Source organism: Podarcis bocagei, assembly GCF_964188305.1.
Source record: "Podarcis bocagei genome assembly, chromosome: W".
In the NCBI taxonomy this organism is placed as follows: domain Eukaryota; kingdom Metazoa; phylum Chordata; class Lepidosauria; order Squamata; family Lacertidae; genus Podarcis; species Podarcis bocagei.
This window is the reverse complement of record NC_138131.1, coordinates 87062969-87089918: the sequence shown is the minus strand read 5'-3', so window position 1 is coordinate 87089918 and position 26950 is coordinate 87062969. Positions and strand designations below refer to the sequence as shown.

The window sequence follows — 26950 nt, the reverse complement described above, 5'->3', positions numbered from 1 at the left end:
AATGTTCTCATGAGAAGTTGCAATAAAGGTCTGGGTGTACTTGAGGCCTCCAGCTTCCTCCCACCTCTGAGCCTTCAACTTGCCAGTTGCCCCCTTTGAACAGTCATGGCTTCTCAAAGAATCCTGTGAACCTCAGTTAAGAGTACTGAGAATTGCTAGGAAACTCCCTTTTCCCCTCACAGAGTTACAATTCCCAAAGTTCCCATGGTAAAAGGATTGACTGTTAAACCACTCAGGGAATTGTAGCTATCAGAGGACTAGGGGTTTCCTAACAACTGCGGCACCCATAACAAATTGAAGTTCCCAAAATTCTTTGGGGAAATCATGACTGCTTAAAGCAATGTGATATTGCTTTAAACACATGGTGCAGTTGGGGCCTCATTTTACTTGCTAAAGAATTGTGTTGCTGGTGCTGTATACCCCACTGTGCCCAATAAACAATGGTGCCTTTCAATATATTTTCAGACTTGTCTCTCTCTTCTAGCAAAGTATTCTATGGCAGATGTTCATTAAATCCAGTTTGAGATTGCGCATCTGATAACATTATATAAGTACAGATGAACAGTCTGTGTATGTAACTAATAAAGCAGAATGTATTTTATAGAAATTGTGGATGTGTGTGAAATGTTTCAAAGCACCCTGCATGGCACCTAACAGTACCATGAAGCTAGTGTCTTCTTTTTTTTTTTTAGGCCAGCATCTTTCATGCATTTCGGTGTCAAAACATTTTTCAGAACCACATGCAGGAGACAGATTTTGATGCTGCCTCCTTATATACAGGTGAAACTCGGAAATTAGAATATCGTGGGAAAGTTCATTTATTTCAGTAATTCAACTTAAAAGGTGAAACTAATATATGAGATAGACTCATGACATGCAAAGCGAGATATGTCAAGCCTTTATTTGTTATAATTGTGATGATCATGGCGTACAGCTGATGAAAACCCCAAATTAACAATCTCAGGAAATTAGAATATTAAATAAAATCAGAAAAACAAGGACTGCAAATAGAGCCATATTGGACCTCTGAGAAGTAGAAGCATGCATATGTACTTAGTACTTGGTTTGGGCCCCTTTTGCATCAATTACTGCCTATCAGCCTGTGGCACTGCTGAGGTGTTATGAAAGACCAGGATGCTTCAATAGCAGCCTTCAGCTCTTCTGCATTGCTCGGTCTTATGTCTCTCATCTGTCTCTTGGCAGTGCCCCATAGATTCTCTATGGGGTTCAGGTCAGGCGAATTAGCTGGCCAATCAAGCACAGTAATCCCATGGGCATTGAACCAGGTTTTGGTATTTTTGGCAGTGTGGGCAGGTGCCAATTCCTGCTGGAAAATGAAGTCAGCATCCCCATGAAGAATGAAGTGCTCCAAAATCTCCTGGTAGACGGCTGCATTGACCCTGGACTTAATGAAGCACAGTGGACCAACACCAGCTGATGACATGGCTCCCCAAATCAACACAGACTGTGGAAACTTCACACTGGACTTCAAGCATCTGGCATTGTGTCCCTCCCCGTTCTTCCTCCAGACTCTGGGTCCTTGGTTTCCAAATGAGATGCAAAAGCTGTTCTTATCAGAAAAGAGATTTGCTCTATTTGCAGTCCTTATTTTGCTGATTTCATTTAATATTCTAATCATCACAATGATAACTAATAAAGGCTTGACATATCTTGCTTTGCATGTCATGAGTCTATCTCATATATTGTTGTTGTTTAGTCGTTTAGTCGTGTCCGACTCTTCGTGACCCCCTGGACCAGAGCACGCCAGGCACTTCTGTCCTCCACTGCCTCCCGCAGTTTGGTCAAACTCATGCTGGTAGCTTCGAGAACACTGTCCAACCATCTCGTTCTCTGTCGTCCCCTTCTCCTTGTGCTCTCCATCTTTCCCAACATCAGGGTCTTTTCCAGGGAGTCCTCTCTTCTCATGAGGTGGCCAAAGTATTGGAGCCTCAGCTTCAGGATCTGTCCTTCCAGTGAGCACTCAGGGCTGATTTCCTTCAGAATGGAGAGGTTGGATCCTCTTGCAGTCCATGGGACTCTCAAGAGTCTCCTCCAGCACCAGAATTCAAAAGCATCCATTCTTCAGCGATCAGCCTTCTTTATGGTCCAGCTCTCACCTTTTAAGCTGAATTCCTGAAATAAATGAACTTCTCCACAATATTCTAATTTTCCGAGTTTCACCTGTATACTGGCCACATTCACAAAACACACTTAAAACACTATTGTTTTAAATAGTCATGGCTTCCCTCAAAGAATCCTGGGAACTGATTTGCTAAGAGGGCTGATGTCAGGGAACTGACATCGGAGCTAGAGGCGGAGGGAAGGCTCTTAAATGATGCTGGAGAAGGGCCCAGCAGGGAGAGATGCAGCTCCGCAGATGGGGAAGCAAATCAGCGCAACACCAGGGATATAGAGGGGCTGATGGGGGAATCGGCGAGAGGGCTCCAGGACTCTTCACCGGACACCAGCGGGGAGAGCACGGGTCCTCCGCTACCCACGCCCACCCTGCACAGAAGACTTCCGCGCAGAGAGAGTAGGAGGAGACTGGGTGTCAAACAACTTTTATGTTGGAAAAGATTTAAGAAACGCCCACTGACGGATTCTGCTAGCGACTGAGGCAGCCACGAATTGAAGGGCTATGCAGACAGAAAAGTTTAACAAGGCAACATAACCAGGAGAGGCAGCAACTTACGCATGAGCAACCCCATACCCATTACAGCTGAGAACCCCTTTTCTGCTCCCAGAGCAGTTTATCAATCCCTCTTCACAGGGAACTCTGGGAATTGTAGCTCTGTGAAGAGACTAGTGGGTCTTCTAACAACTCTCAGCACCCTTTGATGGGAGCAGTGGTTGAGGCGAGAGAGCAGGCAGAGCTGCAGGCAACATGACCACCAGTCAGAAGCATCAGGACTTCATGGCTGAGCCCATGGGGGACAAGTCTCTTGGTACTTTAGCTGGCATTGGAGATGTACTTGGCAGGAAGCTGGAAGACAAAGGCTTTGACAAGGCGTACGTGGTTCTGGGACAGTTCTTAGTGCTGAAGGACCTCTTCCGCGAGTGGCTGAAGGACACATGCGGTGCCAACGCCAAGCAATCCAGAGACTGTTATGGCTGCCTGAAGGAATGGTGTGATGCTTTCTTGTGATTGTTGGCCAAAGCCTGGTGGATGCTGTGAGGGCTTTTGTAGTTGAATAGAGATTGTTTCTCCCCATCTCTCTCAGCACCTACTTCTTATAAACCTTCCAACATCTACACAAGCTGCTGAGGGCTATTGCTCCCAACACTGGGGCAGGGTGGGGGGAAGCCACGGCTGCCTTTTAATGTAACTGAATCTTTTTTCCTCCAGGGAGAGGATTGAGAAACATCAAATGTTCTAAACATCAAGTAGGTCGTTGTTTTTTACGTGGCTTTAATAGCACACCCCCCCCTCACTGTTAGGCCACCCAACTCCAGAACCAGACCTGCCTGCTAACAATAATGGAAGTTCCCCTACTACCTTTGTTTGAGCTCCAGTTAGACTGAGATTTACCCGTCAATTCTGAAGACAAAAGATGTTATTAGGATTATTACAGTGGTGCCCCGCAAGACGAATGCCTCGCAAGACGAAAAACTCGCTAGACGAAAGGGTTTTGCGGTTTTTGAGCTGCTTCGCAAGACGAATTTCTCTATGGGCTTGCTTCACAAGACGAAAACGTATTGCAAGTTTGTTTCCTTTTTCTTAAAACCGTTAATACCCAGGGTGCATTGCTTGAAGAGGTGCAGTTGCGACTTGACTTCGAGGAGCAACTCATAGCACGTGGTGTGGTAGTATTTTTTGAAGTTTTTGAAGACTTTGCTGCTTTTTGAAGCTTTCCCAAAACTTCTTTTGCAGCCATTTGGTAAGTTAAACTTTTAAAACTTTTTTGGGGGGTTTTGGATTTTGGGTTGGGGTGTTTGGAAATCAAGGACTTGGTGTTGGGGAGGGGTTTGTAAGAATCTGGAAGCTTGTGTGTTTTTTTCCTGCATTTTTTGTGACCATTGGGCCACTCTGCTGGTTTTTTTTTTTTAAAAAACTGGGTTTGAATTTCTGTGTGGTGGGTGGCTGGGGGAACAGTTGAGGAGGGGTTTGCAATAATTTGGAAGCTTGTGTGGTTTTTTCTGCATTTTTATGATTTTCTGTGACCATTGGGCCACTCTGCTGTGTTTTTTTTTAAAAAAATTCTGGGTTTGAATTTCTGTGTGGTGGGTGGCTGGAGGAACAGTTGGGGAGGGGTTTGCAACAGTTGGGGAGGGCCTGGGGGAACAGTTGGGGAGGGGGTTGCAACAGTTGGGGAGGGGGTTGCAACAGTTGGGGAGGGGCTGGGGGAACAGTTGAGGTTTTTGAAGACTTTGGTGATTTTTGAAGCTTTTCCAAAACTTCTTTTGCAGCCAATCGGTAAGTTAAAGTTTTAAAACTTGGGGGGGGGGGGTTGGATTTTGGGTTGGGGTGTTTGGAATTCAAGGACCTGGTTCTGGGTTTGAATTTCTGTGTGGTGGGTGGCTGGGTGCTTTTGAATTTTTTGGAATTGAAGCACTGATTTATTTATTTTTGGGGGTTTGCGAAGGTAGGAGCTGTGCTGCCATGGGACCCAAGAAGACTGCTGCTGCAGAGGCCGGCGAGGGGAAGAAGGCGAAGGTTACGCTGGAAATGAAGAAGGAGATCATCCGGAAGCACGGCGGTGGAATGCGTGTGACAGACCTCGCCAGGGAGTACGGGAGGAATCCATCGACCATCGGGACCATCCTGAAGGTGAGGGAGAAGATCCTTGCGACTGATGCAGCCAAGGGAGTCACCAGGATCGTGAAGAACCGCCCAGCTGTTCTGGAGGAGGTGGAGAAGTTGCTGCTCATCTGGTTAGAAGAGAAGCAGCGTGCAGGGGACACAGTGACTGAGGCCATCATTTGTGAGAAGGCCAAGGCCTTGCACGCAGACCTCGTCCGGGAACAGCCAGGAACCTCAGGCGAGCCAGAAGTCTTCAAGGCAAGCAGAGGCTGGTTTGACCGGTTCAAGACAAGATCTGGAATCCACAGCGTGGTCAGGCATGGAGAGGCTGCAAGTTCTGATGTTTCTGCGGCTGAAGACTTTGCAGCGGAGTTCCTGGAGGTTGTGACGACGGAGGGCTACGTTCCACAGCAGGTCTTCAACTGTGACGAGACCGGGCTGTTTTGGAAGAGGATGCCCAAAAGGACTTTCATCACACAGGAGGAGGCCACGTTGCCTGGCCACAAGCCCATGAAGGACCGTCTGACCCTGCTCTTCTGTGCCAACGCAAGCAGCGACCTGAAGATCAAGCCCCTGCTGGTGTACCACTCGGAGAACCCACGGGCCTTCAAGAAACACAAGGTCGACAAGGAGCAGCTGAGTGTCATGTGGCGATCCAACAGTAAGGCTTGGGTCACACGTGTGCTGTTTGTGGACTGGGTCAATCTTGCTTTTGGCCCTGCTGTCAAACAGTACCTGCTGGACAACGACCTGCTGCTGAAGGCTTTGCTTCTGATGGACAATGCTCCTGCTCATCCTAAAGGCCTTGAGGAGGACTTGTTGGAGGAGTTCAGCTTCATCAGCATCATGTTCCTGCCGCCTAACACCACGCCACTGCTCCAGCTGATGGATCAGCAGGTCATCGCCAATTTCAAAAAACTCTACACCAAGGAGCTTTTCAGGCGATGCTTCGAGGTGACTGATTGCACCACCATCACCCTGCGGGAATTCTGGAAGGACCACTTTGACATCGTCACCTGCTTGAAGATGATCACCACGGCCTGGAATGGGATCAGCCAGAGAAATTTGAATTGCGCTTGGCGCAGCCTGTGGCCGGACTGCGTGGCACCAAGTGACTCTGATGCACCAGAGTCAACAGTGGTGCAGGACATTGTTGCCTTGGGGAGGACCATGGGCCCTGGAGGTCACAGAGGAGGACATCAGCGAGCTGGTGGAGGAGCACGACCACGAGCTGACCACCCAGGAGCTGGTCGAACTGCAGGCAGAGGCTGCGCAGGAGCAGGCCTCGCTGGAAGAGGAGGAAGCAACTGAGGAATGGCCGTCCTCCAAAGAACTGAGGGACATTTGCCTGAAGTGGAAGGATGTGCAGGCTTTTGCACAGCGGCACCACCCTGACAAGCACGTGGCACATGACCTCGCGAACACTTTTGATACGAGGGTCATGTCGCCTTTCAGGGAGGTGCTGAAAAGGCGGATGAAGCAGCAGACCATGGGCAGGTTCTTCAGCAAGAAGCAAAGAGTGGAAGAGGAACCTTCTTCGAGTGGTCCCCCAGAGTCTTAGAAAATGTACTGTACACTTTGTTGATTTTTAAATGTTTTTCTGTCATGTTTAGAAACTTACTTGTTCCTTCAATTTTTGAAATGCTCTTTACAGTATGTGTGACTTTAAAGAGCACTTAATAAACTCTTGTTGTACCAAATTTGGCTTTGTTTGGACTTTTTTTGACCATAGGAACGCATTAATTGAATTTCAATGCATTCCTATGGGAGTTCGTGCTTCGCAAGACGAAAAATTCGCTAGACGAAAAAACTCGCGGAACGAATTAATTTCGTCTTGCGAGGCACCACTGTATTTTTGTGAGTTCTCTCCAGTATTTGATCCCCGCTATAATTTTTATGCTACTCAGTTTATTGGCAAGAACCAAAAATCAGCTGTGTTAACTAAAACGACTCCTCTCAGCACCCTTAACAAACGGCAGCTCCCAGAATTCTTTGCAGAAAACCATTACCAGCTAACGCTTGTTCTAATCAGTAAACCCAAATAAAGTAATGGACCCAAGTTAGTCTCGTTCATTAATTTCAGTGTATCTACTCTGAGTAGGACTAGCATTGGCTACAGCCCATTGCTTATGAATGGATCACACAGAATTCAAGCACAAAAGGCAGGAGCAGATGTTTTATTGCAACCCATGGACTTGTAAGGCAGCCTCTTGTGGCATACTGTTTTGCAGGAAGATTAATTTGTCAGTATGCAGCAGCTTTAGACAGAATGCCTTCTTCCCAAGACAAAAGGGGAGGGGGAATCCTCAAACACTAAGTAACATCTCCTGCACCTTTGGAGCATCTCTGTAACAAGTAGATCTTGGTACCTTGTTTCACCCCGAAAATAAAACCATATTGATCATAACCGTGGTCAACTCATCTTCGTGTGAGAAAGATGAGGAATATAGTGTGGTTGCCCCCCAAATCCATTTTGCTTCGAAGTCAGACTTTTCGTCCACTTAACTCAGTACAGTCCACTCTAAAGTAGGCGAAATTCTGCCACTGTCCACCAGACAATGGTGAACTCCTAATTCCTATCAACCTCAGCCACCCTATTTCAGTGGTCAGGGAGGATGAGAGCTATGATTCAGCACTGTCTGGAGGGCCACAGCTTCCGCACTCCTTGTCTACTCCAGGGATACAGGCAGCAAATGGTCATTTCCCAGGCTGGCAACTCAGAAGCATTTTTAACTGGTGATGTCAGCAGTTCAGCCTGGGACCTTCTGCATATCCAGTCTCTGCTCTTCCACTAATAATCTAGGGCCTCTCAGTTGTAAATAAACCCACTCTACAACCACCTCAAAGTAAAAAGTAAAAAATGCTCAATTTCACTTCTGTTGCTGCACCCATCAGCAAGGCTCAAGGTCTCTTTCACAAGTAAAAATGTCCATCTATGTTTATACAATGAAGCATGCAAAGTTAAAAACAAATATTTTATTAAGCACAGCAGCCTAGCAAGGTTGCACAAAAGAAACCATCAAGTAAGGAAGATCCCATCTTTGTAGGGAAAGCAAGACTTGCTCTGCTTGGAGGAGGAACTCCATTTAAAACCTAGAGGAGAGCAGCTCAGTCTCTTCTGCTATTTCTAAACAGAGTTTGTTGGGCTCTTGAAACAAATTCCTGCTTTCTTCCAAAGCTCACAGGTACCAGGCACTCCCACTGTCCACCCTTTGGGCTCTAGAACTCAAAGTTCCCAAACTGAGATTAACAATTGTTTGGTTTGGGCTGGGGTTTGTAGCCAATCCGGTCATGTATCATCTGCTCCCGGCTCTTATGATCAGTGCTGAGTCCCAGCGCACACTCAGCATCGCTGGCTCCCACCATGTCCACCTCCTCGCGCTTCCTACGACTCTGTGGAAACATAATTAAAGCATAATTAAAGAAAACTTCTCCAGGACAATCACATATGTACCTCCTCCGCCCATGCCATGACATGTTTTCTTTTTCAAATATAGCTGTAATGAATCTGATTCTTTGCTTTCAGATTTAAGACATTGCAAGCTGTCAAAAAATTCTGCCACAGAAAGGGGCCAAACACCTTTACTCGTGAGTGCAGGGGGCTAACATGGAGGCAACCTCAAGCATAATTTGGCATTTAGATCTGCTACTGTGTACGCACAAACACACCTTCTTGCACAGGAATACAAGTAGCCATTTTATACCAAATTGGACCATTGTTTCATCTTGTTCAGTATTGTCTACTCTAACTAACAACAATATTGCAGGATTTCAGGCAGGGAGTCTCCCAGCCCTACCTGGGAGACTGAACTTGGGAGCTTCTGCATGCAAAGGAAATGCTTTACAGCTGAGCTTATGGTCATGGAACAAAACACAGGAAGCTGCCTTTTACAGAGTCAGACCATTGGATCCACTTAGCTCAGTATTGTCCACCCTGTTTGGCAGCACTTCTCCACGGTTTCAGGCAGGAAGCCTCTTCCAAACTTACTTGGGGATACTCACAATTGAACCTGGGACCTTCTCAATGCAAAGAAAACCCTTTGACACTGAGCTGCGACCTTTTCCCCAGCCAACAACCTTTTATTAAAACAAGCAAATGGCAGCCCTGAGGAGCCAGTGTTCTTTCTCCGTACTGTGCATAATTTTATAAGCTTGTTTGTGCATGTTCCACCCAAGTAAGAACAGTGGGGGGGGGGACTGCGCCCAACTCCAGCGGGTGGCTCTACCTCACCGCCTGTTTACTATACTCGGTACCCTCCTGAGTGGGAGAGAGAAGACCGGGCCTTGCAGCTCAATAACAAACAGGATGGCTACTCCCCTTGTGAGGAGAAACAGGTTTTTAAAAAAGAAAAGAGAAAGCAAGGCCAAGAGAATCTCTAAGCATGTGCAGAGTGCGCAAACAACAACACCAACACCGAAGAAAGGTGGGCAAGGAGCGCCTTGCCGTCCCGCAACCAACCAACCAACCAACCACTCACCCCAGTGGCATAGCGTGGGGGGTGCAAGGGGGGCAGGCCGCACCGGGCGCAACATCGGGGGGGGGGCGCGCTCGCTGCCTCCGGAGTCGCCGAAGAGCCTCGGGCGCAGGCTGTAGCGGAGCCGCATGTCTCGCGGAACCGACGAGCTGTGCGCGCGCCCGGGCTGAAGGCGCCCGGCAGGCAGCGGCTCTCAGTGCTCGCCGCGGAGGACGCGCCAGGCAGCCCCTCCTCACAGCCCCGCCTCCGCCGGTGCTGCTGCCGCTGCTGGACCGTTGCATTTTCCTCGCCTCTCTGCCCCCCTCCTCCTCCGGGCAAGCGGCGTCGTTTGGGCAGCAGCGCCAGCAGCAACTCGCAGGTTAGGGGTTAGGGGGGCGCAAATTACGTGCCTTGCCCCGGGTGCTGACAACTCACGCTACGCCGCTGACTCACCCACCTCGAGTTCCTTGCGGGCGCCGTCGAACTCCTCGATGTCGTCCAGCTTCAACTCAAGCCGCGTCGGTTTCCGCCGCAGCATCTTGCAAGCAGACCTTTCCCCACACTGCGGCTCTCTTGCACGTGCGCAGCAGCTCCCCGCTCTTTTCTTCACCTGCACCTCTAGTTCAGACGCCGACGCCAGAGGCTCGATCCCACCACGCCCCACGTCGCCAGCCAGCAACCCGGAAGCTCTCGCTCCGCATAACCATGGAGCTCCAGGGAAGCTAGAGCGGCCCACTCTCCGGGATGGAATGGAAAGGCATCATTGGCTGTGGCGCTCTGCAAGGGCGGGGGAAGCCGCTGTGCCGGAAGTGTTTGTGGGGAGCCCGTTGCGTGTGATTCCCCCACTACAGAGCCCCGGTCTGAGAGCAGGGGTCGGGAAAGCGCCATGGCTGCGTCGCGGATCGCCGCGGTGAATAAGGCAGGGGGTTTGAAACTGGGATAGAATGTGGTTTCTTTGTTTAAAAAACGTGTATCTTTTCATAGAAATGATAAAATGAAAAATCTGTTTGAAAGACACCAGTGTCTACTTATTTACTGCAGTGACTAACGTAACCTCACGTCGGTAGTAAAAGTTTTTAGAGCGTAACGGATTGTATCCAACTAAAGCTCAATTCAAGGTTGGACTCATTTGAATTAATGAATATGACTCGCTTGCGGCTGTTAATTTCAGTGGCTCTCCTCTTTCAGTTGAGCTGAGTTGGGTGCAACTCAACGCTTCAGCTTCTGCCACAAAAGGCAAAATGTTATGCTTTAAGAGTTCTAATATTTCTGCTGCATTAAAACAACAAGGCATTCTTTGCCACCTTAAAGACTAACAAACGTTGTTGTTTCAAAACCACCTATTAGAGTGGACTTGTAGTCCATGAAAGTTTATGCCAGAATAAATATATATATATATATGTTAGGATTGTATCCAGTGCTATCTCTACACGGAGCAGACCCACTGAAATGAATAAACATAACCAATTCAAGCCCATTAGTTTTATTGGGCCTACTCAGAGCAAGACATGGATTTCCTTTGCTTTTAAAGTACAGTGGTACCTTGGGTTAAGAACTTAATTCGTTCTGGAGGTCCGTTCTTAACCTGAAACTGTTCTTAACCTGAGGTACCACTTTAGCTAATAGGGCCTCCTGCTCCCGCCGTGTGATTTCTGTTCTCACCCTGAAGCAAAGTTCTTAACCCGAGGTACTAGGTCTGGGTTAGCGGAGTCTGTAACCTGAAGCGTCTGTAACCTGAAGCGTCTGTAACCTGAGGTACCACTGTACCATGATACTCATGGACTAACAGGACTGTTCCTGTGGAATATTTTATGTTAGTCACTGTAATAAATATATTACCAAACAGTATAATCCTTAACAATGTCAACTCACAAGAAAGTCCTATTGAGTTCAGTAGTGCTGACTCCCACAGAGGTGGGCTTAGGGTTTTAGCCTTAATGATTAACAGTATGCTGGGATTCAAAACAAAATTGTCTCATGTACTGTTTGATGGGGTGGGGGCTGTCAGATGTGCGCAGATGTCATGAGTCAGGAGTATAGGGGGAGGGGAGCTGGTTACTGCCTTTTGGCTCCATTCCTCTCCAGCCTCCTCTTCTGCCTCAGTCTGGACTGCTCTCTGCCCCATGTCTCTTCCTGCTCACTAAAGCCTGTTGCCTCTTCTCCCTCTGACCATGCATCGCTGCCCCCCTGGCTCTGAGCCTTCTTCCCCAGTTCTCTGCATCAAGCCAGCCCATGACAGCAGGTGGGGGAAAATCCAAATTTGCTCTCTTCCTTCTCCATGTAGGCTACTGCTGAGTTTCCTTCTTGCAGGGTTCAAAAACAAAGGCTTCAGATCAAGGGGATGCTCCTCCAGCCAAGAAAGCCCCAATTTTCTATGGGAGCTTAGAGGAGAAAGAGCAAGAGCGTCTCCTCAAAGGGGAGTCTGGGTTGATGGGCAAGGATGCAGTCAAAGCAGCTATTGAGGCTGGCAACATCAATATCACCAGTGGTAAGAGATGGTAGTGAGCTGACTGGGAGATGGAAGGAAAAGGATGGAGGGAAGAACTGCTTAGTGGGGCTGATAATTTGTTTAGAATGCTTGCAAGCAGGCCATTTTCAGCAAATGCTCTCAGAGAAGTTCTCAGTTCAATACTAAAATTACAATTAAATCAGGAAGTCCTTTAAAACAAATCACACTAAAGCATTACACAGCATAATGAGATTAAACGAGATGCTGACATAAAACCACATGCAAACAAAGAAGACATTCACTTGGTGCTGACAGAATGCCACAACTAAGAAGCCTGTGTCATTGTCCACCATACTTCCAAGGGTGGTAGGACCTAGAATATATCTTAATGTTTGGGTGGGTTCATGTGGGAACAGGTAATCTTTCAACTAGCCTGGCCCCAACCCATTTGGGGCTTTGTAGGTCAAAATCTGCACTTTGGCTTGAGCTTGGCAATGAACTTTAATCCAGTGTATCTCTTTAGGACAGGCAAAATAGGTTCCATATGACCAGTCCCATTTATTTGCTTTAACTGTAGTTTCCAAGCAATCTTCAAAGGCAGCCCCAAGTACAGTGCGTTATAGTAATCAGCCCATGGATAAATGTGACCAGGCTATCTTTATCCCAGGGATGCTATCAGTTATACATACAGTGGTACCTCCAGTTACAAACCTAACCCGTTCCAGAGGTCCGTTCGTAACCGGAAACCGCTCGTAACATGAAGTGCGCTTCCGCTAATGGCACCTCCCGCTGCTGCCGCACCACCGGAGCGTGGTTTCTGCTCGCATCCCGGGACAAAGTTCACAATGAGGGGCATCTACTTTCGGGTTAGTGGAGCGCGTAACCCGAAGAATTTGTAAGGGGGACGGTTCGCAACATGAGGTACCACTGTAGTTCTTTACAGGAGAAAGCAAGCAAGAGACAAATCCCTGCCCTGAGGTCTTTATAATTTAAATCTAGATAGGGGTAGCAAAAAGCAAAACACTAGATGAGAAGGAGTGTCACAGGTGGCAGCAGATCAATGTGGGTAGGTTTCGTTTCAGGGGAACAAATGCTTGTTGGCTAGCTCCTGCGCATCTGCAGATCCTATTTGTTCCCTCTGGATATAAAAATGTGTACTTCCAGTGGCCATAAGAGATTGTGCTCTCTTACCCCCCCCCCCCAGCAAAACATTAATTACATTTTGCCTTTGTATGAATGTTGATTTTAAGCCATTTGGGGAGCCAGTTTTGGCTGAAAAGAGGGATAATAATAATAATAAATTTTATTTATATCCCACCCTCCCCAGCCGAAGCCGGTCTCAGGGCGGCTAACAACAATCAAATAATCAGTCAAATAGTCACACAATCTAAAAATATTTCATTATGAAAATTAATTAAATCGAATTGATGGCAACCAATTAAGCAAAATTCTGTGCAGGTTGCCAGAGGAGGGAGTCAGGCTGTGCCCTGACCAAAGGCCTGGCGGAACAACTCTGTCTTGCAGGCCCTGCGGAAAGATGTCAGGTCCCGCAGGGCCCTAGTCTCTTGGGACAGAGCGTTCCACCAGTTTGGAGCCGCAGCCGAGAAGGCCCTGGCTCTAGTTGAGGCCAGCCTAACCTCTCTGAGGCCTGGGACCTTGAGGATGTTATTATTTGCAGACCGTAGGTTTCTCTGTGGGGCATACCAGGAGAGGCGGTCCCGTAGGTACGAGGGTCCTAGGCCGTATAGGGCTTTAAAGGTTAAAACCAGCACCTTAAACCTGATCCTGTACTCCACCGGGAGCCAGTGCAGCTGGTATAGTACCGGATGAATGTGCTCTCGCAGCGAAGACCCCATAAGGAGTCTCGCCGCGGCATTCTGCACCCGCTGGAGTTTCTGGGTCAGTCTCAAGGGCAGCCCCACGTAGAGCGAGTTACAATAATCCAGTCTGGAGGTGACCGTCGCATGGATCACAGTGGCTAGGTCAGGACGAGAGAGATAAGGTGCCAACTGCTTAGCTTGGCGGAGATGAAAAAATGCCGCCTTTGTTATAGCTGTAATCTGCGCCTCCATAGAGAGGGAGGTATCGAAGATTACACCCAAACTCTTAACGGCCGGTGCTGGCACTAATTGCACCCCCGCAAGAGATGGGAGTTGCCCCCTCGATCCCATATCGTCCCGCCCCAGCCAGAGGACCTCTGTCTTCGAAGGATTTAACTTCAACCGGCTCCCACGTAACCATCCAGCCACAGCTTCCAGACATCTGGTCAGTGTGTCTGGGGCCGAGTCAGGATGGCCATCCATCAACAGATAGAGTTGGGTGTCATCAGCATACTGATGGCAACCCAGCCCAAAACTCCGGACAAGCTGGGCGAGGGGGCGCATAAAGATGTTAAAAAGCATCGGGGAGAGAATTGCACCCTGAGGCACTCCACACACCAAGGAGTGGCGTGATGACAATTCCCCCCCAAGCGCCACCCTCTGTCCCCGACCAGAGAGAAACGAGCGCAGCCATTGAAGGACTGTGCCCTGGATCCCCACGTCGGCAAGGCGGTGGTCCAGGAGTTCGTGATCGACCATGTCAAAGGCTGCTGACAGATCTAGAAGAATCAGCAGCCCCGACCTGCCTCGATCCAGCTGCCTGTGGAGATCATCTGTTAGGACGACCAGAGCCGTCTCGGTCCCATGACCAGCCCGGAAGCCGGACTGGAATGGATCCAGAGCAGATGTTTCATCCAGAAACCTACCAAGCTGTTCAGCAACCGCTCTCTCAATCACCTTACCCAGGAATGGAAGATTCGAGACTGGGCGGTAATTGGATAGATCTGAGGGATCTAATGATGTTTTCTTTAAGAGCGGACGCACCACCGCCTCCTTCAGTTCCCCTGGGAATAATTTGTTCCCCTGGGACAAATTGATGATATCCCCCAGGGGGCCCCGCACCTCGTCTGGACACGCTCTAATCAGCCATGACGGGCACGGGTCAAGAGGACAGGTGGTGGGCTTTCCAGCTTGGAGGAATCTGTCCACATCGGCTGGAGATATCCGGTCAAAGTGGTCCAATACTGGACCCGAGCACAGTCGAGGGGCCTCCAGTTCCTTTATTGTATCCAAATTGGCAGGGAGGTCATGGCGGAGCAACAGGACCTTCTCCGCAAAAAAGCTCGCAAATGCCTCACAGCTGTGTGTCAGATTGTTATTTAAATTTGGCTGTCCTTCAAGGGACGTTAAGAGACCGAATTATACTAAATAATTGCGCCGGGCGAGAGCTAGCGGATGCAATGGAGGCCGAGAAGTAAGACTTCTTAGCGGCCTTCACTGCCATCTCATAGGTTTTCATAAAAACCCTATAAGATGTTCTTGAGGCTCTGTCACGGGCACCCCGCCATACTCGCTCTAGCCGTCTGAGGTCCCGCTTCATTTTCCGAAGCTCCTCGGTAAACCAGGGAGCCCGGTTTCTGCGGGGTCGCAGAGGGCGCTTAGGTGTGATCTCATTGATGGCTGCCAGGAGCTGGGTATTCCAGCCCTCAACAAGCTCAGTCAATGAGTCGCCGGGGGAGCAAGGTCCCGCAAGGCTTGACGGAATCTATCCGGGTCCATCAGCCTCTGCGGGCGAGCCCAAATCGGCTCGCCACCTAAGCAGGGTGGGGGTGGAAAGTCAATCCTGGCTTTCAGAGCATAGTGATCAGACCATGGCACCTTCATCGAAGGAGACATGATCACATCTATACCGGCGCCAAAGATCAAATCCAGCGTGTGGCCTGCTTGATGTGTGGGGCCCGAAACAAACTGGGAGAGCCCTACTGTCGCCATGGAAGACACCAGGTCCAGAGCCAGTGAGGAGGGAGTGGCATCAGCATGGAAGTTGAAGTCTCCCAATACCAATAGGTTAGGGAACTCCAAGGCCCAGCCGGCCACCGCCTCCAGCAGGCCTGACAGGGTGGCTGCTGGTGCGTTAGGTAGCCGGTACACCAGCCAGACAGCCAAGCTCTCCTCGGAGCCCCACACTAGACCAACACATTCAATGCCGGGGATCGATGGCGGTGGTAGAGCCCTGAAAGAACAATCTTCCCGGATTAATACTGCCACCCCTCCCCCGCGGCCCACAGTCCGTGACTGGTGGAGGACGGAGAAACCCGGGGGTGCAATCTCTCGTAAGGTAACAGTTACCCCTTCGCGCACCCAGGTCTCCGTCACACAAGCCAGGTCGACTCCCTGCGAGGTAAAGAAATCTCGCAGGGTAGTGGTTTTGTTGCCTATAGACCTGGCATTGCACAACACCAGTGAAGGAGGTGAGTAATCCTTGCTCACCCTACCCTTGTCTCTCGGGATGGGGCGCAGATTGGAAGGGGTACGAGCATATCCGTATCTCGATCCCCTTCGCCTATAACATCTGCCCCCACCGCCATACCTCCCTCGCCCCTCCACGGTAGCAATCCCAAGCCTCATACTAACCTCCATTTACAAAATAGAAAACAAAACAACCAAAACAATTATGCCCAAACAAAACCAGTCCCCACCCCACTCAAATGTCCAACCCCAAAACCAAAACAAGACGGAACAAACAAAAATACATAGATAAAAACCACCATTCACGGTGGTACAACAAAGTAAACAATAAAAACACCTTTAAAACAACTTAAAATATATATAAACATCTTTAACATTTGCTGCAGATAATGAAATAATATAATATTATAAAAAACAACAACCCCCATTTAAGGTGCTGCAAATTAAAAGCAATTAAAACATTTAAAACTATTTTGTCCATTGCTGCCGGTAGCTGCTCAGTCCTCTAAACTGTAATGGTAGTGCAGGCCCCGCCCCCTAGGCCAGATGGAGTTGGCAGGAGAGGGAGCGGTCTTCCCAGCACTCACACAAGCAGCAACAGCAGCCGTCAAAGTCTTAAGCCACAGGCCTCACTGATAACATAAGCTTTGACCTGGACACTCAAGGAGCAGAGAGAGGTGACACAGCATATACCACATATTGTTGCTCTTTGAATGTGGCTTCATTGGAATGAAGCAAACTTTTGAAGTGAGGGTCAAGTGTTGAGGCTTTGTAGGGTCCTGTTGGGGTTGTATTTCCTATAACCTTTGGCTTTCTACTATGATCAGGTGAAGTTTTTGACTTGGAAGAGCACATCAGCGAGCGCCAGGCAGAGGTCCTGGCAGAGTTTGAGCGCCGGAAGCGTGCCAGGCAAATCAATGTTTCCACAGATGACTCTGAGGTCAAGGCCTGCTTACGAGCCCTCGGGAAGCCCATCACACTTTTTGGAGAGGGCCCTGCAGAAAGGAGGGAGAGGTGAGAGAGGATGAAATTGACTTGCTCTCACTTCCTTTTCCAGTTCATTGATGTGACTCATATAAACAAAGGCAAGTTAATCTTCACTTTATTTCTCAACAGGCTACGTAACATTCTGTCTGTGGTTGGCACAGACGCATTGAAGAAGACCCAAAAAGAAGATGAGAAGTCCAAGAAATCAAAAGAGGAGGTAATAAATTTTAAAGTGTGTTATGAGTGACAGCAGCTCTGGGGTTTCAAATGGGAGTCTTCACAAACCCTGGGAGCTCACACTTTCCCACTGAGCTCCGACCTTTCCCCTTAGCTATAAATGTGTGCCCACTATAGTACCCAAGTCTCACAAGAGATACCCACCCCTTTAATGTTTCATTTCTCTTAGTATCAGCAAACCTGGTACCACGAAGGACCAAATACCTTGAAGACGGCCAGACTGTGGATCGCCAACTACTCCCTCCCTCGGTAAGGGGCTGGGATTGAGAAATGCTAACGCAAACATTGATGAGGCCTTGTATATCTATTGTCCCTAACTAGAGTGGTGGTGATGGTTGAGAAATGGGGGATTTCAAACCCACCTCAAAAGACAGATGGCACGTGGCAGAAGAATTGTCACCATTACAACTTGTAGGCCTCTGCAAGGGTTGAATATGGGCAAGACCTGGTTGCATTAATTTTTGTTCCCTTCACAGGGCAATGAATCGATTGGAGGAAGCCCGGCTGCTCAAGGAGGTCCCTGAGGCCACACGGACTTCCCAGAAACAGGAGCTGCACAAATCTCTAAGGGTAAGTGGGACCCATCTCTGCTATGACTTAAAAGTTCTGGGCACTGGGCTGCTGCAGCCCAGAAGGCCCCCGAGATGCTGAGGTTCAAATGAGCTTGCAGAAGGCTTCTGTGCCTCTGCTCCTCCTCAGCATAATTCAATGGTAGATCAAATGCTTTGCATGTGGATGATCCCAGGTTGACTCCCTGGCATCTCCATCTCCTGGACAAGGAAAGATCTCTGCTGGTTGCTTGGAATTCAGCTGCCAGTTCAGAGCACATAACATTGCACTAAATGGGTCCCACAATTCAGCTCAGTAGGAAACACTACTGGGGGTGAGGTGGGGGAGCAGCCTGGGCAGGAAACGTCATCTCTTTTCTTTACCATCTCAGCGCCATCTCATTTTATTGAGCCCTTCATTTCCTCTGGTGGCAAAATATTATCTTTTTTTGTTGTTTTTCTTTCAGTCTTTGAATAATTTCTGCAGCCAAATTGGAGACGACCGCCCTATCTCCTATTGCAACTTCAGCCCCAACTCCAAGCTCCTGGCTACAGCTTGCTGGTAAACTTTGTTCTGCTTTTCATTATGTCCCTCCCAATCCTGCTAAGTTCTCCTATAGTGCACAGGAGAGGCTGCCTGAGCTGTTGGGAGCAGTCATAGAATCATAAAATTGTAGAGCTGGAAAGGATCCCGAAAGTCATCTTGTCCAACGCCCTGTAATTAGCAAGTTCTGGAAGGCTATTGTGGGAGTAGTTTTTAGAATGTGATAGTTCTGTGGGTGCATTTTATCATTTTGTTGAAGGTTGTTTTTAGACTTGCTATCTTCTGTTTTGTTTTTAGACTTGTTATCTTGCAACTGAATTTTGCTTGGTTTTTATATGTGTTTGGTTTTTTTTTTACTCTCTTAGCTTCCTTGATTGCTTTTGTTTGATTGGTTTTGTTTGTAAAACAGAAAGACAAGGGATAGAAAACATTTTAAGATAAAATAAAATGCCAGTCAGTTTTCCTTCTGCCTTTTCTCTCCCAGGAGTGGCCTCTGTAAACTGTGGTCAGTGCCGGATTGTAATCTCATCTGCACTTTGCGAGGTATAGTATCTGACTCCCACCGCACCCATTGCCAAAGCAGCCTGCTTTTCTCTTATCTTCCCTCAAATGACTGGAGCAATTACAGTATATGGCTGATTAGGAGCATAAGGCTACATGGGTGGGAGGCTATGAATTTTGAGAGTGGTGCTGTGCAAACTTCTTCCTTTATTTGTTTGTCCCCCTTGGGCTTGGGTGAGATGGCATTCCTTTCTGGAAGACAGCCTTGACTCTAATAATCAGTGTTGGGAGTCATATCCTATAGGTCCACTGCTTAGCTGCTGACTAATTCAGAGCATGGGAACGTCAGACCCGTGGGCCACATGTGGCCCTCACAGCCTCTCTGGCCCTTGGGGCTCTCTTCAAACTGCACCAACCCTGCTTGGCACCCTCCTTTAGTGTTTTTACTTGGGTGGAATGTGGCCTTGAATTCTGATCAGGCCTGGAAGGAGACTAGAAATGGGAGTGTGAAGGCAGGTAGCCTACTATACAAAGGGAAAAGCTGCATTTGTTGCTCCACCTTCTTTTGCTTTTGGCCCCTCCCACTATTGGCATGCAGCAGAAGACACTCAAGAAGGGCGTGAAGCAGGGAGAGTGAAGTGTGTGGCCTGAGGGGAAAGAGTGAATTAGTGTGGGGAGAGTGCCAAGGACCAAAGTGGAAGGCCTTGAGAGCCACATTTGGCTTACAGGGCCAAGGTTCCCCACCCCGGCTTTAGCACAAAAACTAAATTTGGAGTGATTCCCAGTCAAAGAGTCTCTTCGGAGCAATAGGAAGAGGCCCAGACTCAGACAGAGGAAGCAAGCTTAAAATTGGCTGGCTCTCAAACTGTCTGTCTGTCTCGTCTGTTCCCAAGGGCACAACACCAACGTTGGAGCCATTGTCTTTCACCCAAAGGCAACCATCTTCCTGGACAAGAAGGACGTCAACCTGGCTTCATGCGCAGCAGATGGCTCTGTCAAACTCTGGAGTCTTGAAAGGTACGCCTGGGCCCAGGAAAATCAGTTGCCTTCCCTTCCTTATTTTATTGGCTGCTGCGGGTGGTAGAGAAAAATATTAAAGAATGGCTTCCTGCTTAACCTCCTTCTGCAACAAACAAAACACTAACACAAGTGATTGAGGCAGGGGCATGACCACACCATACTTTTAAAGCACATGGCTCCCCCCAAAGAATCCTGGGAGCTGTAGTTTGTTACAAGTGCTGGGAATTATAGTCCTGTGAGGGTGAACTATAGTTCCCAGAGTTATTTTGCTGTGGGTGCTTTTGGGGGCCTGATCCAGCAGTGCTCCTCTCTCCTTATAATGAGGCTTCTTTTCTGTGTTACTGTTTCTAAACCTTTATAGAGACACGAGTTTGCTTGGCTTATTGGTTGTGCCCCCTGGCCCAAACTGTGAGGTGGGGGGTTCCCACTTCTCCCCCATGTCATACTTGTCTTACTTTTTACACCTCTTGTCTTGCTATGTCCCCAGATAGGCTGCATTTGTTCCAACAGTCAAGGCACTGTGACTCTTGGGGAAGGCAGTTGATTCTGTCAGTGCGTTATCCAAGGAAACAGAGAGAGAGCAGATTCTTTAATTGGGCCTCAGGGAAGAGGTTTATTTCTGTCAGATACTGTTGCTGTGGGCCGAAGCATCAGTGGTGGTAAATTCGCACTCCTTCTCTCAGTCTTGGGTGCCTGTGAGGTCATAGAATCATAGAATCATAGAATTGTCAAGTTGGAAGGGACCACAAGGGTCATTGAATCCAACCCCCTGCAATGCAGGAATCTTTTGCTCAAACTCATATTTAGTGATAGATTTTTTCCCACCTGTTGAACTCGAGACCCTCTTATGCAACAGTAAGGGACCTGTGGCCCATGGGCCTGACTGGGCCTGGCAGGGAACCTGATATGGCCCATGGGGCCATTTTTGCCAAGCCACACCTGCCCCACCCCTGACATCTTGTATAACATGGGGCAGGTAAAGACACGGCCGCAAAAGGAACAAGTAGAAGAGCTTTAAAACATGTTGTTCTGGGGCCATTCTGTGGCTTGTTATATTGATGTCAAATTCAAACCCCACTGGGCTAGGCTTCCTTCTGGAGTTCCCTGAGTTCCTTCACCTTTTGTTTAAGAAAGTCAGGGTTGCGTGTACAGGACTGGATCATTCCAGCAACAAGGGGGCTCAATCAAACTGAAGAGAGCAGCTACAGTAAGTGGAGCTGGTCTAGTAGCTCTTATACTTGAGGAAGTATTAGGACTTCCTCCTGCCAATGAGGTTACTGGTTCACTATCCAGTTGCTTTCTTTTGGAACACAGGGTTGTAGACCCATTGAAATGCATGGACATGCATTAATTTCACTGGGTCTACTCTGAAATGAACTGAATTGAATACAACCCCATAGGAAGCTGCTTTATAGCAAGCCAGACTAATTGCCTCTCAAGGCCACTGTTGTCTGCTCTAACAGGCAGTGGCTCTCCACAGTTTCAGGTGGGAGGATTTCCCAGCCGTACTTGGAGACACCAGGGATTGAATCTGGGATTCTTTTGCCTGCAGAGTGTGTCTACCACTGAGCCACAACTGCTCTGCTTGGGCAGGCAGGGTTTTCCCTTCTGTTTCGAATGCCCTTTGATTACTTTAATATTTGTACTTTGCAGCCCTGGGAACAATGGGGAGTAGCCTACATGAAGCATCCCAAGCTGCCTGTGTATTTTTGCAGCCAGTCAGAGACAGCATTGTTTGTTTACTTGTGAACTAGTTTTGCAAAGCCCCGTCACAACATATTTTAGGCTTGAAAGGCAGCAAGCAGTGTACAAATCTTATACAGTAGTATACTATGACTAAGCTGTTAATAAAGTCATTGGATAAAGCCAAGCTAGTCTGTGAATCTTTCAATAACAACTGAAACATTTTTCTCTTCTGGGCACCCTTCAGGGGGGTCACTTACCAGTGGTGGGTGGAGTAACTACTGTAAATTTTACCTTCACACAGCAGATTAGTTTCTGTACACACCCCCCCCCCTCTGTCCTCCAGCCAGCCAGCTGGATCCACCCATCGCACCTTTCCCTTTCTCCTATTCTGTATTGCTCCCTCTTTATTTTAGTCTCTCTTATGGGACAGTCAGCATCATCAAGAATTTGCCGTGAGATGTTGTGTTTCTTTCAGTGATGAACCAGTGGCTGACATCGAGGGACACACAGCGAGAGTAGCCCGGGTGGCATGGCATCCCTCTGGCAGGTTTCTGGGCACCACCTGGTAAGTCAGAGGAGGGGGTGCTGCCCAAAGGGCCACACATGGCACCTGGTCTAATTTCTTGTGGGTAGCAAGGAGGTGAATAAATAGGGAAATGATGTGATGGAGAAAGAGGAAGAGCAGAGAGCAGCAGAAAGAAAAGGAAGAAAAGAGAGTTCCTTCCATTGTTAGTAGTCTCACCACCACTGGCAATGCCACCACCATGGGTTACCTTCGAAATAATTCTGCCCTCGATAGAAAAACAGTTGTTGTCATCCCCTTGTGATATGTTACTTCTTTCCACTCAGCCCAGCACTCATTACACAAGACTGGAAAGTGAGAGGTCAGAATGGGAGGAAGCTGCAGTTGAAGATCCCAATACTGAGCAGAGAATTGAATTATGTGTCCTAAATGCTACACATATCCCTGTATCAGTTGGCTGATCGTCTAAGTTTGTGGGGGCCAGGGGCAGATTAGATTAATTCCATGGTCTTAGCTTGTAGTGGAGATCAGGATAGACAATCCAGCCACCTGCTTGAACTTCGGGGGGGGGGGACCTGTTGGGGCCTTGTGAGATATTCACTTGAGTCTTTGTCTCTTCTCCACCTCCCCCCCTGCAGCTATGACCACTCTTGGCGCCTGTGGGACCTGGAGGCTCAGGAGGAAATCTTGCACCAGGAGGGGCACAGCAAAGGAGTTTACGACATCACCTTCCATGTTGACGGCTCCCTTTCTGCCACTGGGTAAATCTACATGCATGTGCAAGTCCTAACCCTCCCTGGGGGTGTCACTGAGCAAGTATCAGCCAGTCAGTAATGATGCTCATTCTTGCTAGTTCTAAAATGCCAGAAAAGAGAGAGAACTGGTTGGGATTCTACCTTCAGAAGATCCCACTCAAGTCTTCACTCCTGGAGCTAAAAAGTCACAGGGTGGAAATTCTAATGAGGGAGGGGCCATAGCTTCGATAAGAGCGTCTGCTCTGCGTGGAGAAAGTCACAGCTTCAATCCCCAATGGTTATCTTCCTATCTATAATCCTGGAGAGCAGCTGCCAGTCAGTGTAGACACTACTGAATTAGATGGACCAATGTTCTGACTCATTTCTAGGAAACTTCCTTTGTTCCTAATAGCTTGACTGTATTCCTGAGTTTATACTGCTCATTAAAATAAAAGTTTCAACTTTTTAGGGCAATATTAAGATTTGCCCCATCATTGTTCTTAATTTGCAAATTCTGATCTGGGCAGCTCTTGCTTTAGCTTGTTTGTAATTGAGTCGATCCTTCATTGTCATGTAACTATGCTTTGGAACTCCCTGCCTATTGACATTAAGCAAGCTATATAGTTGTAGGCACCTGCTGAATCCTTTTTTTTTTTTTTTGGCTTGAAAAGCCTACCCAAGTGCATAATTTAGTTACTTTGTTTTTAAAGTTCTACTTATTTTTATGCGTGTTTATAATGCCAATGGCTTTTAGGTATATTTGCTTTTTAATTGTTCTGTAGATTTTAGCTATGTTTCACGTTCAGTTTTTGTACTCCTCTTAGATAACTTTTTGATTTAAGTGCATAATAAATATTCTAAATCTATGCAAACAAAGTGTGCTAATTAGACTTTCCTACATGTGATTTGCCAGGTAGGTCAGATCTGGGTCCTGCTTGCAAAACCTTGGAACTGCAGCAGTGGCGTAGCGTGGGGGGTGCCAGGGGGGCCGGCCGCACCGGGCGCAACATCTGGGGGGGCGCGCTCGCCACCTCCGGAGTCGCCGAAGAGCCTCCGGCGCAGGCTGTAGCAGAGCCCCATGTCTCGTGGAACCGACGAGCTGTGCGCGCGCCCGGGCTGAAGGCGTCCGGCAGGCAGCGGCTCTCAGCGCTCGTCGTGGTCCCCGCTCGTCAGGGCCGCGGAGGACGCGCCAGGCAGCCCCTACTCACAGCCCCGCCTCCGCTGCTGCTGCTGCAGCTGCTGGGCCATGTTGCATTTTCCTCGCCTCTCTGCCCTCCTCCTCCTCCGGGCAAGCGGCGTGGTTTGGGCGGCAGCGCCAGCGGCAACTCGCCTCAGATCACCTGACGCGGCAGGTTAGGGGTTAGGGGGGCGCAAATTACTTGCTTTGCCCCAGGTTAGGGGGCGCAAATTACTTGCCTTGCCCCGGGTGCTGACAACTCACGCTACGCCGCTGAACTGCAGACAGGAGGTGGTAGTAACATGGGAGGCAATCCGAGCTGCATTGCAGAAAGGCTTTGCTCCAATTTAACAACTGTGGTTCGCAGAAGCTCCTTTGGCTCCTGTTTAGTGATGTTAAGAGGCATCCAGCCTAGGTGACAACTAAAGAGGAAAGAAGATCCAAAGATGGCTTTAAGTGATGCCTCTTATTCAGAGTGGAAGCATGGGAAGGGGGTTGTGTGAGAAAGAGATTGTTTGACGTTTTTCTCTTCCTTTCAGTGGCCTTGATGCATTTGGCCGCGTGTGGGATCTGCGCACAGGGCGTTGTATCATGTTTTTGGAGGGTCATCTCAAGGAGATCTATGGGATCAACTTTTCCCCTAACGGGTAAGAACCAATTTGCCTTCCCCTCTTGGGGTGCAGGTCTTAATATTGACACACAGACAACTAACTTCTGCTTGGAGTAGATTAATTGAAATTAATGGAACTAATTTGGTCTGCATGCACACTATACATTCAAAGCACATTTCCCACCCCAAATCACCCTGGGAATTTTAGTTTCCCCCTCACAGAGCTTATAATTCCCTATGCCCTTAGTAAACTACAGTTCCCAGGATTCTTTGGCAGAAGCCGTGTGCTTTAAATGTATGATGGGTACATAGCCTTCCCCCCTCCTCCAATATATTTTATTAAAGCTTTTTCATAATCATGTAGGATTATGAATAGGGCTGAAACTGGGAACAACCCCCTTGCACGCAAACCCGAATTCCTCCTCTTCCGTACTTCTCATAGGTACCACATTGCCACTGAAAGCGGCGACAACACCTGTAAAGTGTGGGATCTCCGCCAGAGAAAGTGCATCTACACCATCCCTGCCCATCAGAACCTGGTGACCAGAGTGAAGTTTGAACGTAAGTCTCTGTAGCTGCTAATGCCTTTTCCCAGAAACTGAGGATATATAATGGGTTGAAAAGTACCTTGTCTGTGGTTTCCATGTGCAACATAGATTCCCAAGACTTGGATATATACCGCTCCCCACCCTCCCCAAATACACTGGCTCTTGAGAATAGCCTGTATGCTCTGTCACTCACCCTCCCTCTTCCTGCATCCCCCGTTCCCTGCTTATGGTTGGCTTTTGGGTAAGGTTTTGGGGAAACTGGTAGCACTCTGGAAGTTGTTGGACTCCCATCAGCCCCAGCCAGCATAGCTAATGGTCATGGACGATGGGAGTTGTAGTTCCTCACCCCTGCTGTAAGTGGTAAATCTCTATATTACCTCCTTAGTCCTCCTCCCCACTTCCTGTTATTTTTCTCTTTCCGCCACCCAGCAAATCATGGCAACTTCCTGCTTACTGGATCTTACGACAACACAGCCAAGGTCTGGACGCACCCAGGCTCATCCCCGCTGAAAACCTTGGCAGGACACGAGGGCAAAGTCATGGGCTTGGACATCTCCCTGGACGGGCAGCTGATCGCCACATGCTCTTATGACAGGACTTTCAAGCTTTGGATGGCAGAGTAGGCGGAAGGAGCATTTCTGCCGGATTGGCCCTGCCCAGCTCCCGCAGCCAAGGAAGGCAGCCTGCTGTGACTCCCTGGGCCTCCGCTGCAGATCAGGGCATGGTTTGATGCACTTCTGGGATACTGCCTCCTCCTAACACATGCACACACCCTCTGGTCAGGCCAAGCTGAGTTTGAGAATGCCTTTCCTATTGCATTTTGCTTTAGTTGTGTACTCTCCTCTCCCTTCCCTGTGGAATTGGCTTGCATTGATCCAGCACTACCAACCTTTAGGAATACCCAGGGTGCTAACAGAGATGGTAGGGTGGGTTGTTCTGGTTGTTATTTTGGAGTGGGGTCACAGCTTCTTCTCACTCGGACAGAGACTTTTCTTGAAAAACGACACCCTAACATTAAAGCAGAGTGGCTGCTTGAAAATGGTGACGCCTGTGTGGGTTGCGTTTTTGACACATTTCTTGAGCCAAACAGCCTCTGGTGATGGGGTGCCTCCCCTGCCCCACCCATCAGTGCTCAGCTTTCCTATTATCACTCCTGCATTCATAGAATCATAAAGTTGGTAGGGACCTTAAGGATCATTAGCCCAGGAATGGTGAAACCACAGGCCCCCTAAGCCAGATGTGGCCCTCCAGGCTTCCCTGCCTGGCCCTCAGGACTCTCCCCTGGCCACAACCCTCCACAAACCATGTTTCACATCCTCCCTGAGAGTTTTTGCCTGGCAGGAATGCGTTCTTTCACTCTGATAATACTTCTTGCTTGCCTAGATGAAGGATATGGAAGGGCGTGTGTGGATATGGAAACTGGCCTGCTGCACAGAGGTAACATTTACATTAGCTGCCCTACTCATTTTTGCCTCACCCCACCTACCACTGGCATGTGGAGCTCAGAAGGTTGCCCAGAATAATTTATATGAAGCCGTGGACAGAGATAATCTGGGGGTTGGAGCTGGGTGTTCATCAGTATGAGGATACCCAGCTCTACCTCTCATATAAATCAGAACCAGTGAAGGCGGTGAACGTCCTGTGTGGGTGTCTGGAGACAATTGGGCGATGGATGGCAGTCAATATATTGAGGTGGAATCCCGACAAGACAGAAGTATTGGGGGACGGAGGAGGGCCGGTGTGGGAAATTCCCTGGTCCTGAATGGAGTAACTGTGCCTCTGAAGGACCAGGTCACAATCTGAGGGTCATTTTAGATGCACAGCTGTCCATGGAGATGCAGGTCAATTTTGTATCCAGAGCAGTTGTCTACTAGTTCCATTTGGTACACCAGCTGCAACCCT

The 26950-nt window shown here is 48.6% G+C and overlaps 2 protein-coding genes and 1 pseudogene across 5 annotated transcripts; 2 read left to right on the top strand and 1 right to left on the bottom strand.

Moving 5' to 3' along the window:
• The first annotated feature begins 2784 nt into the window (after nucleotides 1-2784).
• LOC308577887 (barrier-to-autointegration factor pseudogene) lies at nucleotides 2785-3348 on the top strand (annotated as a pseudogene). The gene has a single exon. The product of its transcript is annotated as a barrier-to-autointegration factor pseudogene (transcript).
• Nucleotides 3349-7702: 4354 nt separating this feature from the next.
• LOC308578248 (anaphase-promoting complex subunit CDC26-like) lies at nucleotides 7703-9758 on the bottom strand. The gene is made up of 2 exons (XM_081178494.1): nucleotides 9653-9758; nucleotides 7703-8134 (listed from the first exon to the last, which is right to left on the bottom strand). The coding sequence occupies exons 1-2, from the start codon at nucleotides 9731-9733 to the stop codon at nucleotides 7988-7990; spliced, it is 228 nt and encodes a 75-aa protein (XP_081034620.1). The 5' UTR covers nucleotides 9734-9758; the 3' UTR covers nucleotides 7703-7987.
• A 296-nt stretch (nucleotides 9759-10054) lies between these two features.
• LOC308578313 (U4/U6 small nuclear ribonucleoprotein Prp4-like) lies at nucleotides 10055-26091 on the top strand. Of its 3 annotated transcripts, none has more exons than XM_081178592.1 (14): nucleotides 10055-10105; nucleotides 11506-11683; nucleotides 16761-16947; nucleotides 17050-17137; nucleotides 17327-17406; nucleotides 17634-17727; nucleotides 18173-18267; nucleotides 18734-18792; nucleotides 19644-19767; nucleotides 21932-22021; nucleotides 22618-22740; nucleotides 24430-24537; nucleotides 24943-25061; nucleotides 25478-26091. In XM_081178592.1, the coding sequence occupies exons 1-14, from the start codon at nucleotides 10082-10084 to the stop codon at nucleotides 25669-25671; spliced, it is 1563 nt and encodes a 520-aa protein (XP_081034718.1). In that variant the 5' UTR covers nucleotides 10055-10081; the 3' UTR covers nucleotides 25672-26091. The 3 variants fall into 3 exon arrangements, with proteins under 3 accessions (XP_081034718.1, XP_081034717.1, XP_081034719.1); XM_081178591.1 differs by having other exon boundaries at nucleotides 10058-10114; XM_081178593.1 differs by lacking the exon at nucleotides 10055-10105 and adding an exon at nucleotides 10128-10313.
• The last annotated feature ends 859 nt before the right edge of the window (nucleotides 26092-26950 follow it).